Source organism: Pituophis catenifer, unplaced genomic scaffold (assembly GCF_029215685.1).
Source record: "Pituophis catenifer annectens isolate HBS135680 unplaced genomic scaffold, rPitCat1.0.hap2 SCAF_2, whole genome shotgun sequence".
Classification (NCBI taxonomy): domain Eukaryota; kingdom Metazoa; phylum Chordata; class Lepidosauria; order Squamata; family Colubridae; genus Pituophis; species Pituophis catenifer.
In genome coordinates this window covers 188509155-188532866 of record NW_027256882.1, presented here as the reverse complement: position 1 = coordinate 188532866, position 23712 = coordinate 188509155, and the positions used below count along the sequence as shown (strand labels likewise).

The 23712-nt window shown below is 42.7% G+C and overlaps 1 protein-coding gene across 1 annotated transcript in view; it reads left to right on the top strand.

Moving 5' to 3' along the window:
- LOC139313033 (uncharacterized) overlaps window positions 1-23712 on the top strand; it is a 54371-nt gene that overhangs the window by 1680 nt on the left and 28979 nt on the right. Inside the window, exons 2-7 of the mRNA XM_070938359.1 lie at window positions 221-277; window positions 1489-1526; window positions 21441-21581; window positions 22153-22215; window positions 23066-23186; window positions 23396-23488. Coding sequence (XP_070794460.1) covers window positions 221-277; window positions 1489-1526; window positions 21441-21581; window positions 22153-22215; window positions 23066-23186; window positions 23396-23488 — 513 coding nt within the window. The remainder of the gene's footprint in view (window positions 1-220; window positions 278-1488; window positions 1527-21440; window positions 21582-22152; window positions 22216-23065; window positions 23187-23395; window positions 23489-23712) is intronic.

Sequence of the window (23712 nt, the reverse complement as noted above, 5' to 3'; positions counted from 1 at the left end):
AAATGTAATTTCTAGTTTATCAATGCCAAATTATTTTTAACTCTGAACTAAATTGTATTTAAGATTTAGATTAGATTTAGATATCTTTGCAATTACAATCATATGCTGTGGTAATTATTTTGGAGGGGCAGCAGTATTAATTTGATTTAAAAACAACAGCTAATGGATTTATGCTGACAATACTTTTGTAAACCAGTATGTTTTTTCTCTTTATTTCTAGTGGTCCCCCAGACTATCTGGCTTTCCTCTACAGCTTTGCGTGCACCTGGTCAATACAGTAAGTATCCAGTCTTTTCTTCCTCCTCCTTCTTTACTTCCTCTTTTACTGCTTCAGATGTCGAGGGAGATACAAAGTTCTAGTGGTATCAGCCATTGTTGCACTTCTAGTGGCCTCAACCATTGCTATTTGATGTTGTTGTTATGTGTCTTCGATGCCTCTCCATCTTTTTCTGCGTCTGCCTTGTGTTCTTTGGCCTTCTCCTCTTTTTGTATATTTCTTTTATAGCATAGAATCCCAAGACCAATATGTTTAAAAGTTGTACTCTACAAACTACAACTTCTATATCTATAGCATATCTCTTGATTTTCAGTAAGGATTATCAAAGGTAAGCTTATCCATTTTGTTGAATCAAATAACTTACCAAGTTCCATCAATAAACAGGGGAGAGAAGATGGATTATGACCCATGGGTACAATGGAAGGTCTTCCAACCAAGTCCTTGTTTGGCCCTTTTTATAATGTTTCAGTACTCTCTACTGTAGTCTACAGTACTTTAGCCTCCTCATTCATTGTTGTTGAGCCAGATACTGTTTCATGGGATGGGATGTTTAGCTGCTGGCCAACTTCCTGCTTATTCTGGAATCTGTAGTTTTTATATAGCCAAAGCTACATTTTTTGGGATGCCTTTTGTTGTTTTATTCATTTTTTTACTTGGGTTATTGTTTCTATGTCACACTATTGAGTTCAGATGGAGTCCATCATTTTTGTAACTTCCTCTGTGCAACATGTTAGACTTCAGTTAGGAATAATGCCAGATTTCTCTCCACTGGCTAAGGAAGAAACAGGCATGATTTAAACTCTATGAAAGAATTCCCTGAGATGTTATGTATCCAGTACTATTTTTAGTAAAATAAAAGTTTATTTTATTTATTGATCAAATTTATATGGCTGCCTCGTGGAAAATGTCTCTGTGCAGCATACAACAATTACTGTACCTGTTTCCTACCGTGTGTGGTGTAACAGGTTTAAAGCCACTTTTGAGAACGGGGGAAATGATTTTTGCTATAACTGATTCACTGTACCAGATCAATATTGTGCAGTCTGGCTTTGGTGAAAGCAGAATGGGTAAGCCTTAAATTCAGTCTAGAGAAAGATGCTATCTGTATGTGTTTTCTATTTGGCCCTTTAATGCCCAATTATGTTCAGTCTTTGTTGAAAGAAGACTCAATATAGAACAGAGAAATAAAAATTCTTTTTTTTTCATTGTAGGCTTTTGGACAACTTTTTTTAGTGCCATTTTTAATGCAGTAAGTACTATTTTACTAACTGAATTACATAATAGAGGCAAAGTGCAAGCAGAGTAAAATGGAGAACATGAAAAACAAACTCAAATTGAATGAGTCATACACTGTATGGGAGACAGAGAGCTTTTTCACTGTAGCACTAGATTTTCTAGGCTAACAATCTGTTCTCTTAAACAATACATGTGGGAACATTTCAATTTTACATACACACCAAGCAGTACAGTTTCTACAATAGCTTCTTGATGTGGTTTTGTATTGTGTTTGGGGTGTAGAGTTAAAGATCTATGAAATATTAAAAAGTTCAAAATTTGTATAACATTCAGTAGTTGAACATACCGTTCATTCAGCTAGGCCAGTGGTTCTCAACCTGTGGGTCGCGATCCCTTTGGGGGTCGAACAACCCTTTCACAGGGGTCGCCTAAGACAGTGGTCACCAACTGGTGGTCCTTTGATGGTCTGCGGAGAAATTTTCGTATTTTTGCATTTTTGCAGGTGGTGCAATACGGAAAAAGGAGTGTAGCCCTCGCCATCTGGAATGAATGGTGCTGTTGTAGTGGTGGGGGAAAGAGCGGCAGAAGTGGGAAGAAGCAGTGTTTGCGATGGCTGGAAGCTGTGAGAGCGAAGCACTACTTTCATTTGCACGGCAACAGCATTCCGCCTCAGTATATTTGTACCAGCCAGTGGCCCAAGGCAGCCCTCCTCTCCTGTCGCTTGGGACTCAGAGCGGTAAATGGCGTCTGATCCGAGGAGCAGCCGGATTTTGCTCTCTAATCCGGACGCCAGATCGGCCCCCTGCAAGCTCTCATCTCTCGAGGAGCGCTCCCTTAAGCGGGGCTGGAAACTTTGGTCAGTCTCCTCGAGAGACGAGAGCTTGCAGGGGGACGACCTGGTGTCTGCAATGAAGAGCAAAATCCGGCTTCTTCTCTCCGCTGTAAGTGCGGCATCAGGATTCCGCCTTGGTATATTTGCGGCACAAGGCAGCCCTCATCTCCTGATGCTTGGGACTTGGAGAGGTAAATGGTGACTAGTCTGGGGAGCAGCTGGATTTTGCTCTCCATTGTGGATGCCAGATCGGCCCCCTGCAAGCGCTCGTCTCTCGAGGAGCGCTCCCTGAAGTGGTGCGGGAAACCTTGGTTGGGCTCCTCGAGAGACAAGAGCTTGCAGGGGGCCGATCTGGCGTCCGCAATGGAGAGCAAAATCCGGCTGCTCCCCGGACCAGTCACCGTTTACCACTCTGAGTCCCAAGTGGCAGGAGATGAGGGCTGCCTTGCGCCGCAAATATACCAAGGCGGAATCCTGATGCCACACTTTCAGCGGAGAGATGAGGGCTGCCTTGGCCACCGGCTGGCGCAAATATACCAAGGCGAATGCTCATGCCGCGCAAGTTCAAGTAGTGCTTCGCTCCCACACTTCTTCCGGCCCTCGGTCTTTCAGGGAGATGTTTGACTTCCTCTCAGCCCTAAAACACTGGCTGGCCCATGAGATGAGAGAGAGAGAGAATGAGAGAGAGAGAGAAAGAGAGAGAATCAGAATGAGACAGAGAAAGAGACGAAGAATGAAAGAGAAAGACAGAATGAAAGAGAATGAGAGAAAGAGACAGAGAATCAGAGAGAGAGAGAGAGAGAATGAGACAGAATGAAAGAGAAAATCAGAATCAGAGAGAATGAGAGAGAGAGACAAAATGAAAGAATCAGAATGAGAGAATCAGAAAGAGAGAGAGTGGGGGAGAGAGAGAAAGGGGGAGAGAAAGAGAATTGGGGAGAGAGAGAAAAGGAGAAAGAAAGAGTGGGACAGAGAGAAAGAATAAGAAAGAGGGGAGAGAATGAGAGAGTGGGGGAGAGAGAGAGAAAGGGGAAGAGAGAAAGAATGATAAAGAAAGAGTGGGAGAGAGAGAAAGAGAGAGGGAGAGAGAGAGAGAGATAATGAGAGAGAGAAAGAGATAATGAGAGAGAAAGAGTGGGGGGGAGAGAGAGCGCCTGAAGGACCCCATCCCGTCATTGGGAGTCCAGGTGCTTCAGCAAGCGGCCCACTGGATTCGTATTAGTGGTCCGCAAAATTTAAAATTATGAACTTGGTGGTCCCTGAGGTCCAAAAGGTTGGGGACCCCTGGCCTAAGACCATCGGAAAACACATATTTTCGATGGTTTTAGGAATAACTTCATGGTTGGGGGTCACCACAACATGAGGAACTGTATTAAAGGGTTGCGGCATTAGGAAGGTTGAGAACCACTGAGCTAGGCCTACACTGACACCAACGATTTGCCATTAATCTGAAACTTCTGAACATATGGAAGATGCTTAAGATACTGCAGATAGTCTTTGACCTATGACCGTTTGGTCAGTTACTGTTCCAAGTTATGATGTTGTTGCACAAATGGTGATTATGACTGAATCTTGGAGACCGGCTGTTCCACTATCTCCACAGTGATCATAGTCTGGGTGTTTGACAACCTTTTAGCACTTACAATTGGTTGCCAAGTATCCTGCAATTACATCAGAGGTGGTATTCAGCCGGTTCAGACTGGTTTTCCCGAACCGGTAGCAGAGATCATGGGTTGGCCTGCCCCCCCCCCCGCCTGGCGCTATGCCGTCCTATGTAGGCACATTTTCGAGGCTGGGTGCATGCGCAGAAGGGCCGCTCTTGTGGCGAACCAGTGGTAACAATATCTGAAACCCACCGCTGAATCACATGATCTCTACTTGCTCAGAAAGTCAATGGGGAAGCTGGCAGGGAAGATCACAAGTCACTGAGATAAATCTCCCCCATCCGTTCACCCTCAGTCAGCCCTCTGCACTTATGCAAGCCATTCATGCACTTTTCCCCATCTGTGCTGCATCTCTGAGCACCCGCCCAACCCTTGTGGCACCTCTTGCACAGTTCATTACAATCTTTCTGATCTGTGACATGCCTGTTGCACAACTCCATTGCTTAACAACATAAATTCCAGTCCCAATTGCTACTATAGGGACAGCAAGGACTACCTGTCAAGGACCTGTTAAGCTTAGCATATGGTTTCGACACGAAAGGTAGATTTGGTACTGTTATTATGTCCCTCTTTTCATCCTTTGAAGAAATGAAAAGCTTCCTATTGAAATTACACCTTTGACAGTGGCTACTATTTAAACCAAGCCATGATCAGAATCTCCTCATGTTTTACATATGAAAAAAAAAGGAAGAAAAGAAGAAAGAGAGCCCCAGAATTGCTTCCTTCTCATTACTTACTACTAATCCATAGTTTTGAAACTGGTTTGTAAGTAGCCTGGATGCTGAAGGCAAATGGTCAGCTTGCTCCTTTCACTCTGCCTGATCAAAGGACTCTTTTTTTTTTTTTTTTTAATTTGATTTATATGCCGCCCTTCTCCGGAGACTCAGGGCGGCTTACAATGCGTTAAGCAATAGCCTTCATTCTTTTTGTATATTTTTTTTATACAAAGTCAGCTTATTGCCCCCACAAACTGGGTCCTCATTTCACCTACCTTAGAAAGGATGGAAGCTGAGTCAACCTTGAGCCTTGGAGAGATTCGAACCAGCAGAAATTGCAGGCAGCTGTGTTAATAACAGGGTGCATTAAACCACTGTACTATCAAGGCTTTTAAATTCTAATACTTGCATTACAGATAATGCAAGAAGAATACTAGATTTACCACCATTCATTCAGTGACTATTTGATGTTACAATGGCACTACCCTGTTTCCCCCCAAATAAGACATCCCCTGATAATAAGCCCAATCAGGCTTTTGGGCACATGGCAATAAGGCCAAGCGCTTATTTCAGGGTTCAAAAAAATATAAAACAGAGTCTTATTTTTGGGGAAACACGGTATATGAAGGGACTTAAAATCAGTCTCTACTGGCAGCTTCAGAGACAAGGTGAGATGGCTGGCATCTTGAGAGACAAAGTCAAGGGGGAAGCCAGCAAGTCATTAAGAAAATCTTGCCACCATCGTTTTTCATTCATATGCACATTTTATTCACATTTTATTCTCTCCTTTGTTCACTTGCAGTCACCAAAGCGCCTTTCCTCCAGTCTCCCTACATTTGTGTCAAGAGTTTGCAGCAATCCAACCAGCACACAAGTAAACAATTCAGCACGATTCATTTATAGAAGAAACTTATTTATATACAATAATATAAAACATGATGCATGTATACAATACCCATGCAGCTCTTGCAACGTGGTAGCAAGTACAAGGACAAGAAGCTAGAATCTAGAAATCACAGAAGTCACAGAATCACAGAAGCTACTCTTAAATACAGACCAGTTAAGCTAAGCCGCACCCAGGCTCTGAGCCATCTCCCATGGTTCACAACAACTCCTGTTTCTTAGTCACCAAATAGTTCCCGTTGGCTGACTTGTTGTTATGGCTATCCCAGCTCATAATTTCTTATATGCTGACACTCCTCCCTTTATGACTGGAATAGACATAAAATCAAATAACTGTCAGGTTCCGTAAACTATGGGGAAAAAAAAAACCCTCAGCATGTAAAAGCAGTAACCAAGTTTGTTTATCCTGATATCGGTACTAACTGACCACCTTAAAGTGTTACAGAAAGGAATCTTTGTTGGAGCCGACGCTCCGTGCTGCTCCTTTAAGCAGCATACAGCTCCACCCCAGTGCAATCACTCAATTACCTAATTAACCCGTATCCTCCCTCTCTCTCCCCAATCCATTGCAAGTTGCTCCAGTTCCGTGCTGCGCTGTCTTTCTTTAAAGTGATGGGAAGTAATATTCTTCTGAAGAACAGTGAAGCAAGCTAATTAATTTATATTTGATGGCTTCTCTTACATTACAATATTTAATATTCACGTGCTTGCTTTCCTTAAAGTGATGGATGGTGAGAAACTGCTTCAGTGCATGCCCCTGAAGTCATCTAGCATGTGGCTGGGGAGTCGAAGTGAGAGGTATGCCTCGAGGCTGACGACCCAGCAGGGCAGGCACACAGGAAGGGTCATCAGCGAAAGCGTGCAGCAGCGGAATGGCGATCTCCACACGAATGGTGGCCCCAAGTACCGTTGCAGGGCTGGGGCTGACATGCGGCCCCCTCTACCATGGAGACGGTATCTAAAATATAGGAACAACAGTGAGCGATTTAAGAAGATAAAGGCCCCAACTTGTCTGGGTACCAACGGTGGTACTTGGCAACGAGCCATGGGGCGGTTACATCACCCTCCCAAACCCATGAAACCTCGGACCAGGAATACCCTTTCCACAAAACGAGGTATTGTAGGACCCCTCCCCCCCCATGCAGTCTGGTGTCTAATATTTCCTCTACCTCATATTGTAGGCCACTGACAATAAAATGAGCCTGCTTCGAAAATAGATCTATGACAATCCATATTACATTGTGACCCTGACTGTCTGGTAATCCCACAATGAAGTCCATCGTGACCTGCTCCCACAGTTGTGTGGGGTTAGCTACCAGCTGTAACAATCCAACAGGCTTGCCAGGTCGACTCTTCTTGGTAGCGCAGATAGTACAGCTCCCTATATAATTTTCGATATCCCGCTTCATGGAAGGCCACCAAAATTGGTGGTTAATTAGGTGCAACATTTTTACAAAACCAAAATGGCCCGCTGAACAGACATCATGGCACTGGGGTGAAACCTCTAATCATACTGATGGGTACATATAGTTTGGTACCCTTCCAAACGAATCCATCTCAATGTGTGAACAGAGCCCGGTTCTTCTGGTAGAACTCATCTTTGACTAGAGCAGTGGTTCTCAACCTTCCTAATGCCGCGACCCATTAATACAGTTCCTCATGTTGTGGTGACCCCCAACCAGGGGTGGGTTCTAAATTTTTTTACTATCAGTTCTGTGGGCATGGCTTATTTTGTGGGTGTGGCTTGGAGGTCATGTGACCGGATGGCCATGGCTATGTGTATAGGGACTACTCAGAGGGCTGAAAAAAGTCATTTCTGACAGATCCTTGCACTTTTGACTGGTCCTCATACTTATGACCATCCTCACATTTATGCCCGTGCAGCATTCTTAACAACCATGTCACCCATTTCACAACTGCTTCTCTTCACCATGGTGATAAGATAGGGCAAAAAACGTAAAATGTGAGGACAGTCGTAAATTCGAGGACTGGTCAAAAGTGCAAGGACCAGTCAAAAATAATTTTTTCAGCCCTCTAAGTAGTCCATGTGCACAAAAGGACTACCCAGAGGGCTGAAAAAAGTGATTTCTGACAGGTCCTCGCACTTTTGACCAGTCTTCGCACTTATGACTGGTCATCATTTATGCCCATTGTAGCATTCTTAACAACCATGTCACTCATTTCACAACTGCTTCTCTTCACCATGGTGACAAGATAGGGCAAAAACCTAAAATGTGAGGACAGTCGTAAGTTCGAGGAGTGGTCAAAAGTGCGAGGACCAGTCAAAAATAACTTTTTCAGCCCTCTGAGTAGTCCATATGCATAAAAGGATACAGCAATAGAGAGGGATGAAGGAAGGGAAGGGAAATTAGAGTAGGAGTGAGGGTAAGAGGGAGGAAGAGAGGAGGAGAAGGAGAAAGGAAGAGGAAGTAGGGAGGAGAAGAAGGGGGGGAAGAGAAAGTAAGAAGGAAAGAAAAGAGAGAGGTGGTAGGTTTGAGGAGAAAGATTGCTGTACAATAAAAAAGATGAAAGGGAAGAAAACCAACCCCAAACAAATATAAAGATATTAAGATAAAGAATGAATTGTTAAACTTTAAAGAATAAAAGAGAACAAATATGAATAAATAGCAATAATTAGAAACACACATACAAACATACAATGCATTTTCTTTGAACAGAGTATTTGGCCGTTTAACAAATTTAAACAGTGTTTAGTCATTTCAATTAAATTTACAATTTCTATATTTCCTTTTTGCCATATTTATTCCTCATCTGTTTTTTTAAAAAACCAATATTACCCTTCATCCTCATCTCTAATCTTAATCAAATTCAATTTTTCCCTTCTATATTATATCCCTTCCCATTGTCATCTATTTTTATATCCATCCTCACATTGGGTAATTATGTAATTATGTAATACAGTTGTTTAATACAAATTCAACATTTTAATATAAATCAATTAGTTATATAACTATCTTTTTTGTATATCAATCAATATGAACATGAATATTCCAATTATTTCCATGCAATCCAATTTCTTACAAATCAATTAATTATATTTACCAATAATAATAAACCAAATAATTTCCCCCATATATTCCTCCAAACCACAACTTAACCATTTCTGCTTTCAACACAATATACAATTAATAGTATCTCAATGATTACAATTCCCTAGTTAAATAGAGCTTTTTTTCTTTTGTGTTTTAAAATCTTGAACCTCCTCTTTTGCCCTAAATTTCCCATTGTTTGCAGTTTTGCACCTACCTTTTTTGGTGAGGAAAAAGAAAAAGAAATCTCTCTTTGCCTCATTTTGTCACGTTGCAGCAAAGACCCTTACTTTCAGTTTCGGTTTTTCAGCGTAGCTAGGGGGAAAAAAAATCTGCTCCTCTCTTTGCAGCTAGCAACAGAGCCCTCCGCAAAACAGCTGAGAGCAAATCAGCTGAGAGTCCGGAGGCTGATCAAATCAACTTATGGTAATTAACCTATGCTGAAGCTGAAAGGGGCTGTTTTTTTTCTATTTTTGCAGGCACCGGTCTTCTCATTTGTTTTCTTAACACTGATCAGCTGTAGGGTGCCCCTTTGAAGCCCCACGGCAAGAATTTAAACGGTTTGTTTCCCTCTAGCCATCAGCTGGGACTCCGGAGGCAGAAATAGATTGGGAGTGGGAAGGGTAAGCGAACGGCGAACGGCGATCCAACAGAGGCAGAGGGTGAGGGTGAGTGAAGGCGTGGGGGGGGTGAGAGAGGGCTTTGGCGACCCCTGTGAAATGGCCGTTCGACTCCCAAAGGGGTCGCGACCCCCAGGTTGAGAACCGCTGGACTAGAGCAATCTGAACTGCCTGGGCTACATCAGTAGATGGCTTCGTGCGAGCTACCCCCAGTTTCATGAAAATCCTACCCTCCTCTAACTGGGCCAACATGTCGTTCATGAGTGGCAGGGGATAAGGATGCTCTACACAAACTGTATTAAGGCCCCTGAAATTCACACATAAGCAAAATCCTCCATCCTTTTATTCCCTGAACAGGACAGGAGCTGCCATCCTGGACCTGGTAGGTTCAATAAACCCCCTCTTTAGGTTTTTGTCAATATAGGCCCTCATTTCTTTCATCTCCTGGGCGGGTCATTGAGTACATTTTAGGTTTCAGGAGAACAGCCACAGGGAGGATTTCTATCCCACAGTCAGTGGCCCTGAGGTAGGTTGTCACACTCCTGTTTATTGAAGACCGCTTGCAGGTCTTTGTATTCCACAGGGTAACCGACTTCCATGGTGGTGTTTACTGGCGCCCTATTCCTCTCCCCTTTGGTGATTTGCTCTGGGGACAAACATCTGTCTTCATGTGCCGGTGGTGTGGGTCCTATGCTGAGCCTCAGATGCCTGCAACCACCCTCTCACCATATAGTGGTGATTTGATGGATTTCTGAGCGATACTCTGCTTCAGCCTGGGAGTTCTGGGTGATGGTCTTGTGGCCGTCGTAGTACACTCTGCTGCCTGATGCCCCGGCTTCCCACAGCGAAAGCATGTGAGTTGTGGCCTGGCTGGAATATCTGTCCCTGTTCTCGTAACCAGAGCCTTGATTCCAGGGGCTGATTTACTACTGGTTCTTTAGGCCTAAATTTGGTCCCGGACCCTGAAACCCAGCAGCCCCATACATTTCTTGCAGGACCTCAATGGTCTGGCTACCCACAGCCGTGGAGTAGCTCCAACAATCTGTCAGGTTCCGTAAAGTATGGGGGAAAAAAACCCCTCAGCACGCAAAAGCAGTAACCAAGTTTGTTTATCCTGATATCGGTACTAACTGATCACCTTAAAGTGTTACAGAAAGGAAACTTGGTTGGAGCTGACGCTCAGTGCTCCCCATCACTCTTTAAGCAGTTCCAATCCAGTGCAATCACTCAATTATCCAATTAACCTGTATCCTCCCTCTCCCTCCCCAATTCTTCGCAAGCCACTCCAGTTCCGTGCTGCTCTGTCTTTCTTTAAAGTGATGGGAAGTAATATTCTTCCCATGTACACTCCACTCAATAGCTTGGTCATATCTGCCAAATTGTCTTCTGAAGAATAGTGAAGCAAGCTAATCAATTTATATTTGATGGCTTCTCTTACATTACAATATTTAATATCCACATGCTTGCTTCTATTTTTTACTGTGTCACTTGTTGCCATTTTAATGCAAGCAGCATTATCCTCAAACACCATTACAGCTTCATTTACATTTACATTTAAATCCTTTAACAGTTGTACGTATCAAGTTACCTCTAAACAAAGTTCAGGTAGAGCAATAAATTCTGCCTCTGCTGTAGAAATGGCTACAGTTATTTGTTTTCTGGACTTCCAACCAATTAAAGCCCCTCCAAATAATACCACAATCCCAGAATTGGACTTTCTGGTTTTTACATCATTGGCATCATCACTGTCAACATAACATTTCAACTTCAATTCTTCAGAGATCTGTATTTGAAGACCCAAATTCACAGTTCCCTTCAAATACCTGAGAATCCTTTTTACACCCATCCAATGCAATTGCGTTGGTGCGGCAGTAAAGTGACTTAAGATGCTTACTTCATTGTTGGATAGTACTTCCTTTTTGTACATACACTTACATCCTATGGCTTTCCAATCTTGTGGCAAAATCATAGATGTGAACATTTTACGATCACCCATGGATTTCATTTCTTTGTCCATGGCTTCTTTCCACTTTACTTGTTCAATTTTGGGTAATGTCAATACTTCCTTATAGTTCCTTGGCTCATACCACACATTACACACCTTTACTTCACTAGCAGAATACCTCTCAGGTGAAATCCCTTTGTTCCATCATTCTGACCTGCGTAGCATTGACTGCTTTTGTGTTTCAACCCTTTCTTGCCTCTATCTGAGTCATCATCTTCTCCTGACTCCTTTTCTTGTTCTTTTTCAGTTTCTCCTCCCTGAACGCTGACACCATCAGTGAGTTACTGTCACTAAGTGGATCATTCCAGAAATTTGCATCAATTCTGTTCCAATTTTGCTCTGCAAACCTAGCAGACCTGGAAATCACTATTCTTTAGCTCCCATCTTAAAGCGATAGCTGTTTGAGTCAGGATCATAGCCCGTAAACCTGAGCTTTTTAGCCTTTGGTTGACCTTTTATCTTTTTTTTTAATTTTTTAATTTTATTTTTAATTTGATTTATATGCCGCCCTTCTCCGAAGACTCAGGGCGGCTTACAATGTGCTCAGCAATAGCCTTCATCCTTTTGTATATTTATACAAAGTCAGCTTATTGCCCCCACAAACTGGGTCCTCATTTCACCTACCTTAGAAAGGATGTAAGGCTGAGTCAACCTTGAGCCTTGGCGAGATTCGAACCCTGCAGTAATTGCAGGCAGCTGGTCTTAATAAGCTTAATAACAGGGTGCCTTAAACCCCTGTACTACCAAGGCTCTTTTTTGCTTTTGGAATTTGCACCCATGCTTTGCTTCCAAACACCCTTAAATGTGGCAGAGATGGCTTTGTCCCATATAACACTGCATAGGGAGTATCATTAATAGAGGAACTCCACAGCCTATTGATTAAATAATTAGCAGTCAACATGGCTTCACCCCAGTATGATCTGCTCAGACCAGAATCCTCCAGCAATGAGTCCTTCATTATTTATAAGACACCATTCCGCCTCTCAGATATACTATTTTCAGCTGCTGTGTACGGATTTGTGCGTCTGTGTTTATTCCTAACTGTCCCAACCACTGCTGAAAACTTACTGGCATGAATTCTGAACCTCTGTCAGTTTGCAGCTGACATACCTGTTGTTTATATCTCCTTTCTACAGAGCTTACCCATTGCTTAAATTTCTGTAGCACCTCTACTCTTCAAGTAAATAGCAGAAACCAAATCTGCTGTAGTCATCTACAATGACCAGCACATACTTTGCTCCTCCCAAACTGGTTTGCATAGGGGCCCAACCAAATCTGCATGTACCAGCTCCAGCGCTTTTGTTGTCTACCTTGTGCTACTCCTGCTTACTGGGAATGCTTTGGACTTTGATGATTTATATACTGCACAGTCCAAGCATGCCTTACACCCTTTTAAGTTTAACCTTTGTCCAAACTGTTGCATATTTTGCAAATTTCTGAAGCTGACATGGCCAAGGTTTCTATGCAAGAGATGAACACATGAATCATGTTGTGCCACATATCCAAATGTTTGGGCACATTGAACCTTTTGTCCCTGCAACACATAAAGATTATCCTGTTTTATGCCCTGTGCGCATACACTCCCATTTCTTTTTATGAGACATCTCCCATTTGCAAATATTGTTTGTCTAGACCTTGTTTGTCTAGACTAGAGACACTCAGTAAATCATGCTCCATTTCAGGCACACATAATATGTTACTAAACTTTTCCTCCGGACGTGGAATCAGCACACTGCCTTTTCCTGTGACTTTAGCTTTCTGGCCATTTGCTAAGGCTATTGCATCTCTTCTGGATGATTCAGAATGGAGCTGGATCCATTCTGAAAAACTATTTAGAATTATTAACAATTGTTTGACTTGCCCCACTGTCTATTAACTATTTGTCTCTGCTATTAAAATAGCTAACTTTTGTAACAGCAGCTTGTCCATCTGTTGTTTTTCTTCCTTGCAAACAATGTTTCTTTAATTGAGTCTTACCTAGTGGTGGAATTCAAATTTTTTTTACTACCGGTTCTGTGGGCGTGGCTTGGTGGGCGTGGCTTGGCTTGGCTTGGCAGATATGTGACTGTGGGCATGACTTGCTGGTCATGTGACTGAGTGGGTGTGCTGGGTGGTCGTGGCCTTAGACGAAACAGATTTTCTTGAGTTGCTGGAGTCAAGTAGCATACAAATTTAATAAATTATTATTATTATTAATTGCATATATATTTCTCCATGCTTGGTGACAAAAAGGCTGCCTGCCTTAACTATTCAGAGGCTTTATTAACCATCATTTAGTTTGGAAGTAGCAGAGCAACTTCTGTTTGAAATCATTTTACCCTCATTAACCACCAGTGGTGGGATTCAAACATTTTTACTACTGGTTCTGTGGGCGTGGCTTGGTGAGTGTGGCAGAGGAAGGATTCTTTAAAATCTCCATTCCCACCCCGCTCCAGGAGAAGGATACTGTAAAATCTCCATTACCTCCCCACTCCAGGGGAAGGTTACAGCAAAATCTCCATTTCCTCCCGATCGGTTGGGACTCAGGAGACAGAGAATAGATGGGGGCGGGGCCAGTCAGAGGTGGTATTTACCAGTTCTCTGAACTACTCAAAATTTCCGCTACCGGTTCTCCAGCAGGTGGTCAGAACCTGCTGAACACCAACTCTGTTAACCAGAGACCATAAAGCCAGAAAAACCATTATATATGTCTGGTGAGGGTGCATTTGATAGAGTTGGCCTTCAGGAAAGGAAAATTATATGTAAACACTGAAATGAACAGCCAAAGAAAATTTGTGTCTTTTCCTGTCCTGACAGTGACTAAACCTGGTGGAACTACTTCAAAATCTTATCATCAGAAATGCTGCAAACATTTGGTTTCTGCCTTTGCTGCTAATCTGGTAATCCTCAGCAAACTACATGTAAATATTTTCTTACTATGCTTGAATAACAAAAGTAATTGGAGGTTTTGGTGAACCATAAATTATCCAGGCATCCCAAAGGAAGGTGTTAAATGTCTAAATGACAGGTAGGCCTCAACCTATGACCAAGATTGGGACCATAATTTCCATTGCTAAACAAGGCAGACAAGTTGTTAAGTGAGCCACACACGATTTTACAACACTTTTTCCCATCGTTGCTAAGCTATCCCTGCAGTTAAGTGAATCATGCAGTTGTTAAGTGAATCTGGCTTCCCCTGTTGACCTTGCTTGTCAGAAGTCAGCTGGGAAGGTTGCAAATAGCAATCACGTGACCCCAGGATGCTGCAACCATCGTAAATACATGCTGGTTGCCAAGTGACAGAATTTTGAATACGTGACCATGGAGTTGCTGCAACAGTTATAACAGTGGTGGGTTGCTACCGGTTTGCCCCAGATCGGGTGAACCAGTAGTGGCAGCGGGAGGCTCCACCCACCCACCCGGACACTTCTGCGCATGCGCAGAAGTGTCACGCACGTGAGTGAGCGCACACACGCACACCCACAAGCAAACTGGTAGCTTTCACTTATGACCCCTGATTCATAAGAGAGAGGATCAATCATAAATCACTTTTTTCAGTGCTGTTGTAACTTTGAATGGAGGCTAAACAAATGATTGTAAGTCAAGGACTATCTGTATCTGAGGCTTTAACTTTCCAATTAGCATCTAACTAGATTTCAGCTGCATCTTTGCACCAGGCACAATAGGATAATTTCCTTATTCCCAAATGCACTGTAAGCCGCCCTGAGTCTCCGGAGAAGGGCGGCATATAAATCAAATTAAAAAAAAAAATTCAGAGAATAACCCAGGCTCACAAGAAGTTGTTGTACTTCTGAATGTTTTTCAAGCTTAGCAACTTCAAGACATGTGGACTTCAATTCCCAGAATTCCCCAGGCAGCATGAAACCTGATCATTTGATTACTCTCAAGTCAGTAACATGAAAGAATTACCAACTTTAAAGATACTGAGCATTGTATCTCTGTATGAATTGATTTAATAAGATTCCATATTTATCACGCTCGTGTCTCTGCTTGGACAGAACCATCAAGGCACTTCTACTGGATTGCCCCTTGTACCATTTTGGGAGGGTCTGATATAATATTGCCTCCTCCTCCTCACTAAATGCATGGATTGACCTCAAATGGATGTTACCTATTTTCCACTGGTGGATTAATCTATCAAAATGTAATATAAACTGCCCCTTTATCACAAGGACACAACTTTAATCTGTTAAAGAGTAAAAGTTTTTTCCCCCTGAATATCTCTTCTAGGATGGCTGTTCCTAGTCCATTAAAATGTTCTAGGGTTAGTGCTGTCTTAAATTTAGAGATAGGTATTTGGTTTAATTATATTACTAGGGTAAAACAGCAGAGACTGACTACTGAAAATCATACCTAGGAAGGCTAGCAAATCTAATTGCCTTTCTACCTCCATAACATAATTTTAAGGCTGAGTATTACCTGTTTATAGCCCCATCACAAGCACTACATCAAAAGAAAAGCCATAACACAGCAATTTCGAATGAATTAGTCAATTAAATAATAATTTTAAACTACTTTCTCTCCTGCAATCTGGGCTGAAGCAGAATTAAACCATATCTGCTCCTTTGTGTTTTCTGAATGGATTTTATAGTGTAAGGTCCCAAAATACACTTGAGTCACCAGAATGCCAAAGAGAGAGAGACTCAAGACAAGGCTTGCAAAAAAACCAGATTTTATTTATGGCCAAAAACAAAATACTGGGTGGAACTATAACCAGAACATACAGATACAATGCATGCGAGGAAATAGCCACACCTTGGGGAAGGTATGGCGTCCTTTTATACCCTTATGTTCTCATTCTAACTTGGAGCTTGTTTGTAACGTGTTCCAGTGGGCTAACATAGCCAAATGGAGAACACGGGCCAATTCTTGTTACTAGGTTATTTGTTCCAAACAGGCTACCAGCATGGTTGCCCATTTTTCCCAGGGGATTCCTTTCTGTCAGCTTGAAGCCTGACAATACTCTCTTTCTTCCTGAGGAGATTTCCCACACCTTTCCATCGGTGCGAAGCCTAACCAAACCCTCTCTTTTTCCCTAAGAGATTTCCCAGACCTTCCCTGCAGGTCCGAAGTTTGGTCAGAGCCCTCTCCTGCACTACATATTCTTATTCCAACAGTCACACTCCTTTCAAAGCGATCGTCTCTGGCTGATCTCCTCTCGGATAATCAGAAACGCAGATTGGATCTCCGCACATCGCTTTGAGGGCAAACCTCTGAGGAATTTCCCTCGTCTCATTCACACACTCACAAAGCAACACTCCCCAAGAGAAAAAAAAATTATACTCACCCAGAAGAGCTGAGTTCCATAACCCCCCACAGTGCAAGCCTCTTCGTTAGGTGTTCAGGGCAGGCAGGATCGGAGCCTGCCAGCAAATGACCAGATCAAAGTCACTGGATAAATTTTTCCAGGAGCGCTCTTGACTTCGGTACTGGTCCAAGCTGGTTTCTTCCATCTGCCTATAATGAAGGCCACCAAGCCTCAAAGCGGCTCAATTTGTGGGAAGCTGAATGCAGCCACCTCGAAGAAACTTTGCCTTCAAGTCCCTGTTCGGGCACCAGAAATGTAAGGTCCCAAAATACACTTGAGTCACCAGAATGCCAAAGAGAGAGAGACTCAAGACGAGGCTTGCAAAAAAAACCAGATTTTATTTATGGCCAAAAACAAAATACTGGGTGGAACTATATCCAGAACATACAGATACAATGCATGCGAGGAAATAGCCACACCTTGGGGAAGATATGGCGTCCTTTTATACCCTCAGAGACGTCAGCTTAGTATCCAATTCTGGCCTCCTAATTTAGGTTTGTGTATTCCTTGTTGCCCTGCAGAGGAATCTAAACTTCCAATTAGTCTTACCTTAAGCATTTCTTTGTTTACTTAATTGGCTACTTAGCCCCTGTCTCTGGAAGACCAGATTTTATCCAGATCAAGCATAAATTAGGACTGAGGTGTAAATTATCCCTTTATTGATGGCTGTGGTTTCAACTGAGATACGTACCATGCTTTTAGATGGCACAGAAAGAGATTGATATGAGTTCAGGTCAAATGGCAGGGACATACGTTTGACAAATACCAGATACATTTCAGAGGCTTAATGACAATATGTTTGTAACAGGAGATACAAATAGAAAGGAATAATATATGTGATACAAATACAAAGGCATATATGAATTACAGGAACCTAATGGTTACGGAATCTAGTATACCAGTATATCATATTCTAGTATTATTTATTATATCCTTATTATTGTTTCCCTTCAATAGGAAGGAGGCTTAATTTCACATCCAAGCCCAACAGCCACTCGATCTACCTCATTTAGGAAGCATGGAGGAGGTAGTCAGCAAAAGCAAAACTCAATATCTTCCAAATGGGATAGTCGCAGATGGGGTGGGGGGGGGGGGTGAGAGAGGGAGGGATTCTTGCTCCAGGCTACTTTAAAATGCTTTAAAGCCTGGCTGTTCAGCTCCAGCAACTGTGGCTTCCTGGAACTTCTTCTCCTTGTAGCACTGAGCTCCTTGGCTTTTATTTTGAAATCCAGCGCTCTTAGATTTCAAGAGTGCTTGGGCTCAGCAGCAGTGCTGGATTTAAAAAGGCAAGCAGCTCAGTGCTACAAGAAGTGCTGGCGTGGCTGGGAGGGGCAAAGGGCGTGGCCGGGTGTGCAGTGTTACCAGTTTGGGCGAACTGGACAGGACACCGGCTGAATCCCACCACTGGTCTTACCACCACAGATGAAACACTACTGTTGTTGCTGTTCTGTTTCTTTCTTCTTAGAAAATCTTAGCTGGGCTGTAATCTGATCTCTTCTATTACTCTGGTCTTTGCAGACATCCTGTCTGTTTCTCTCTCTGCTCCTTGGGCCCCCACCTAAGGAATTTCTCCTCATGGCTTCTTCTAAAATGGTGTTTGTTTTCTTTAGAAATCAAACAGGCTTTAAGGGCTTTCATTGCACTCAAAAACGGCTGAAACAATGTCCCACGTTTTATTAAGACAATTTAACACCAACAGCACCTTCTGAGATTCAGGAATCTGCATTCCACGCTGTTCCAACTCAATAAATAAAGTCTGCATGTGTAGCAAATGCTTCTCTACACTCTCTTGTGGTAGCCGGGCTCTGTATAATTGTCTCGATAATTGCACAATATTTCATGCTGATGCACTCACATGCACGCTTCTCAATTTCAGCCAAACCACCTTTACAGTTTTTAAATCAGCTATATTCAAGAATTGTTCATCTTCTAAAGTTAAGATTATGTAGGTCAGTATCTTCTCATGCTGCCTTTTGATCTGCTGCTGCTAATGGTGCCTGGGGTGGATTAATAACAATATCATTAGCCTTCAGGAAGCATTCCATTTTTGCAGCCCAAATAATATAATTCTTCTGTCCCAATCGAGGCAGAGAGCTCTCCTTGAACTCAACAGCCATCCTGCAAGCCTTCTCAGCCTTGTTCTCTTTTTCTTATAACACAGGCTGTCCTTCAGCTTAATTACAGTTCAGTCTTACTGTGTGCTTCGTGTGTTCTGGGCCCAAAACCTGTCAGAGTTTGCAGCGATCCAACCAGCACACAAGTAAATAATTCAGAAGGATTCATTTATAGAAGAAACTTGTTTATATACAATAATATAAAACACGGTGCATTTATACAATACCCATGCAACTCTTGAAACGTGATAGCAAGTACAAGGACAAGAAGCTAGAATCCAGAAATCACAGAAGCACAGAAGTCACAGAATCACAGAATCACTGAAGCTACTCTTATATACAGACCAGTTAAGCTAAGCCATGGCCAGGCTTCTAGCAGTTTCTCATGGCTCACAACAGATTCTGTTTCTTAGTCATCAAACAGTTCCCATTGCAGAGGTGATATTAAGCAGATTCAGACTGGTTCGGGCAAACCGGTAGCGGAAATTTTAACTGGTTTGCTGAACTGGCAAATACCACCTCTGGCTGGCCCCGCCCACCCGCAGCTCACTCACCCACCTGCTCGCCCTGCCCTGCCCTGCCCACTCCTCCCACTCCCACCCCATCCAGCCACCCTATATATGTTGTCTTCTCCATGTGGCCCAGCTAATTGCCTCGTCTTGCCTCTGCGCCTCACCCACTCTGCTCACCAAAGGTAAGCATGCCGCCCGCTCGCCCTCGCCTCAGGTCGGGGCCCAGGGATGCGCCATTCCCTGAGGACCCAGACCCTCTACCTCCTCGCCATTTGCCTTGGCCGGGTCAGGGAACCTGCCATTCCTTGGCTCTGGCCTTGCTTCTCTGCCTGCTTGCTGTTTGCTTTGGCTGGGTTGGGGAAACATGCCATTCTCTGGCCTCGCCCCAGAGGCCCCGCCTACTTGCCGTTTGCCTTGGCCGGATTGGGGAATGTGCCATTCCTTGGCTCTGGCCTTCCCCGAGCCGTCCGCATGCCGCCCACCCCGCTCACCCTCCACCTTGCCCACCTTCGTCCACACCTTGGGACTGATGAGGCTTGGTTGGCGAGCCTCCAGCCGCCGGTAGTTTTTGGTTGCCTTTCAAGTAGCTCCGCTGCGACACCATCCCTCCAGCTCAACAGGCCATTCTCCTGGCCGGGTCTGGCTGCAAGCAGCACCAGCAGGCAATGTTGTGAGCGTGTGCAGCCGGCGGGAAGAAGAGGACTGCAGTGACAGAACTTGAGGCCTCTTTTTTGGCCTGTAGTTTTCGGCACAAGAAGCCTGCAGCCGCTGCCTCTTTTTCGGTGCGAGAAGCCTCCAGCCACCGCTCCAGCAGTGGCAGTGGAGGCTTCTTGCACCGAAAATCACAGGCCAAAAAAGAGGCCTGTCAGTGCGTGTGTGCGGTGGCACCCCATTGCCAGACCTGGCCAGGAGAACGGCCTGCAGTGCTGGAAGGACAGCATTGCAGCAGAACTGCTCAGAAGGCAGCCGGACTCTAGTGTCCCTTTAAAGTACTTCGATGCAGATGGGGAAGACACCCTAAAGGGACAAGCTGCAGGAACTGCCTTTTCTCTGGTTCTGTGGGTGTGGCTTGTGGGGGGTGTCACCCCATCATGCTGTGAATGATGGTGAGTTGGCCATGCCCACTCAGTCACATGACCCGCCCACCAAGCCACGCTCACCAAGCCACACCCACAGAACCGGTAAAAAATTTTGAATCCCACCATTGTCCCATTGGCTGACTTGTTATGGCTATTCCAGCTCATAATTTCTTATACACTGACAATTCACACACAGACAAGTGGCACCCTCTTTCCTCAGTCTCCTTCGTCCCTATGCTTGCACACTCAGAAGCATGCAGTTCCTTCTTTCTCCATCCTCCTATGCTCACATGTCTATGCCCCACACCCTCTTTTCCTGGTCTCCCCAAGTGTATGCTGCATTCCTATACCCCAAATATGCATGTGGCCTACACCAGGTCTCCTGGGGATTCTTCCCCCACAGCCTACCCCTTTGCTCCTTACCTGTGTCTCTCTCTGCTTCCTGCTTAATAAGCCACATATCTTGGGGTTGTGATGACAACCAGGTTCATCTGAATGATCACTAAGCAATGTAGTCATGTAATAATCGCAATTAATGAGCACATCACTTAGCAATGGCAATCCTGCTCCCAATTGCCAATGTAGTTGAAGGACTACCTGTATATGTTCTGGCTGACTTTTTTCCTGCATTTCTTCACAGAGGAAAACATAGAAGTTATGTATATAAATTGATCTTCTGGCTTTCACAGCTGATATTTGTTAAGCAGTTTTGAGTTTCAGGATTTAGTAACTGTGCTTTAGACAACAGATTTCCTGACATTTTACTGGCAACTGTGGCTGGCTCCTTCAGATTCAAGGTGGTCCCCCCTAAATGTACCGTACAGTTGCCTTTTGTCTGCATAGCAGACCACTTTCTTCTGAGGCCATAGTTGCTGACACAATATTAGGAAATCTATTGTCTCTAGACCATGGTGTGCATATCTGATCAGTTCCAGTAATGCAACTTTTTTGACAGCATTTAGGATACATTTAGCATAATTTTATTAATCGAAAACTTTGCCGGAAATGGCAGTACATTAAGGTGGGGGGAAAAAGCTATCATTAGAAAACAATTTTAAATTAGTGCTTGACTGAATTTTTAAAAACTTTCTCAAGTTAATGTAATGATAATGCACTTTTTCCAGGATGAACAATTTTACTGCTCTACGCTACCTTGATATTCCTGAAGATCCTACTTTCGTGCCATTGATGGCTTCAGAAAGAAAAGAGCACAAGTCAGAATCAAAAAATGTCTCAGCAATTCTCCAGAGTTTGATGGAATCAAGGCATGTGTGTAATTTAAGGGGTAGGAAAGATATAGTTGCAAACACTTGAAAGCAATGGCTCTGTAAACTTCAGTTGTGGGAGTGCAATGTATCCACAAATTATAGCAAGTATTGAGCATTCATAAAGGGAGATATGTAGTTTTCTGTTTCCACTGCATTATTGTTTTAAAATTAATGGAACTCTGGAATTCCTGATTGGAGTCTTAAATGTTGAACAAATTGTATATTTTGAATTCAGAATTGGAAATGAAAACATTTTTTCCATTGTTGTTCCTAGTGATTATCATTTTTTGTTAGGAAAACGAAATGATCAAGGAAATGATAGGAAAAATGGAATTGAGCAGTATGGGCTTCTGCCTCTCTTCACAACAGCTCTCACCAGTAGGATGTGGCATTTGAGAAAGAAATGGAGCCATATCCAGCCAAACTGGATGAGTAATAATGAAAGATTACCAATCTTAGATGGTTGCTGCTAAAAGGAAGATTAGAAAAGGGCCTTTATCCTTTTCAGTTGACATTTTACTCTTTTCAGATTATCCATGAATCTTTATTGTTCCTTTTTATGTCACAGTTCATGTTCTGCAAGTTCTGCTTTCAGATTTAAAGGGATTCAGGACTACTTGAAATGCTATAGGTAAGGAATTCAATACTTTTTTTTTAAAAAAAGAATATGTTTGTTCTTGGGTTTTTCTTTTTCTTGATTGACAAAACAGTAGCTTGGGACCAATTTTGTTCATACTTTTCACTCCATTCCAGAACAAATGGAGAAATATAAGCATTGTTTGTATTTTCCATAAAGATACCTTTAGCATGAGCAGGTGTGACTGTTTCTGTTGTGGAGTTAACCGTTTTTCTTTATCTTTGTTCATGCACATAATTGAATAATCATTTCCAATTTCTCCATGCTTCATATGTTTCAGGCAAACTATGGTTCTTGATTTTAAATTTACTTTGGAATACCATTCCAGGGGTGAGGAATGATTTTGTCATTCATATAGGGGCCAATCAATTATTATTATGCATAATCACATAAGATGGAATAAGATCATGTTTTTCCTCAGTCTGATTCAAGAACATATATCTGGTCGAAATTAATTTAATTCTCACATTTCTCAGCCACTCAATTCCCAAATAACTGAGCCAGCTAACTGATATGGTTCACTCATCCTAAGAATCATAAGTAAACAATGCCAGAATACCTGAGCCATAATGTGAATTGATTGGCTTTACTTAGCATATTGCATGAATGAAAACATAGCTGTTTTGTTTGGTTTGAATGGTTACATGGCGTAACCATTCTGGTTCATTACAGCACAAATGATTCAGTAGTATAGGACTCAGAAAGCCTTGATTTACTAAGCATTCCTTTTAAAGAACTTGGGGCTGTGCACTTGAAATCTTACCATTCAGGGTTACTAGTGACATCAGCATGAACCTGACAATAGAGTGGAAATGCAACAACTTCCATTTTGACTGTTCACTAGATCTGGAATGGTAACACCCCGACAAGTTGCCAAGAACATTGTTGCTGCTCTGAAAGAAGTTGGGAAAGTTGATCCTAACCTCCAGGCAATTGCTCAGTGGAATGAGGAGGAGATAATCAGGGTGTGTTCAGTGAGAGGAGTATTACTTGTTTCTTGAAAAAGGTATTCTCTAAATTGTGTTATTACAGGGTTTGGAGAAAGAGTCTTCTGTCTTGTGCTGAAGTTCTCTGATTTGGATTTCAGAGTGAGATTCTTTGTAGTTTACTTGTTTAAAGTACTATTTCTATAGAATAATTATGTGGTTTATTTCACAAATCTCTCTTTGCTTAGATGGCTGAGGAATCCACAGCTCGTTACAGAAGCAAACAGCCTCTCTCACTCTTGGATGGAATTCCAGTGTGCTTAAAAGAAGAAATTAAAGTGGTATACACACTTCACTTTTTTTATGCTCAGTGTTGTTAAAAAGAAAAACAAATATCATATTGAGGGTATAGGAAAGAAATATTAAGAAAGTATAACAGCACCTTAATACTATCAGTTGTTTTGTACCTTGCATTAATATCAATACTATAATATCTGTATACTAAAATACAATGCAAGAAATTTGAAATACCATGTATCGTTCTTGCTACATCTCAAGATGTTGA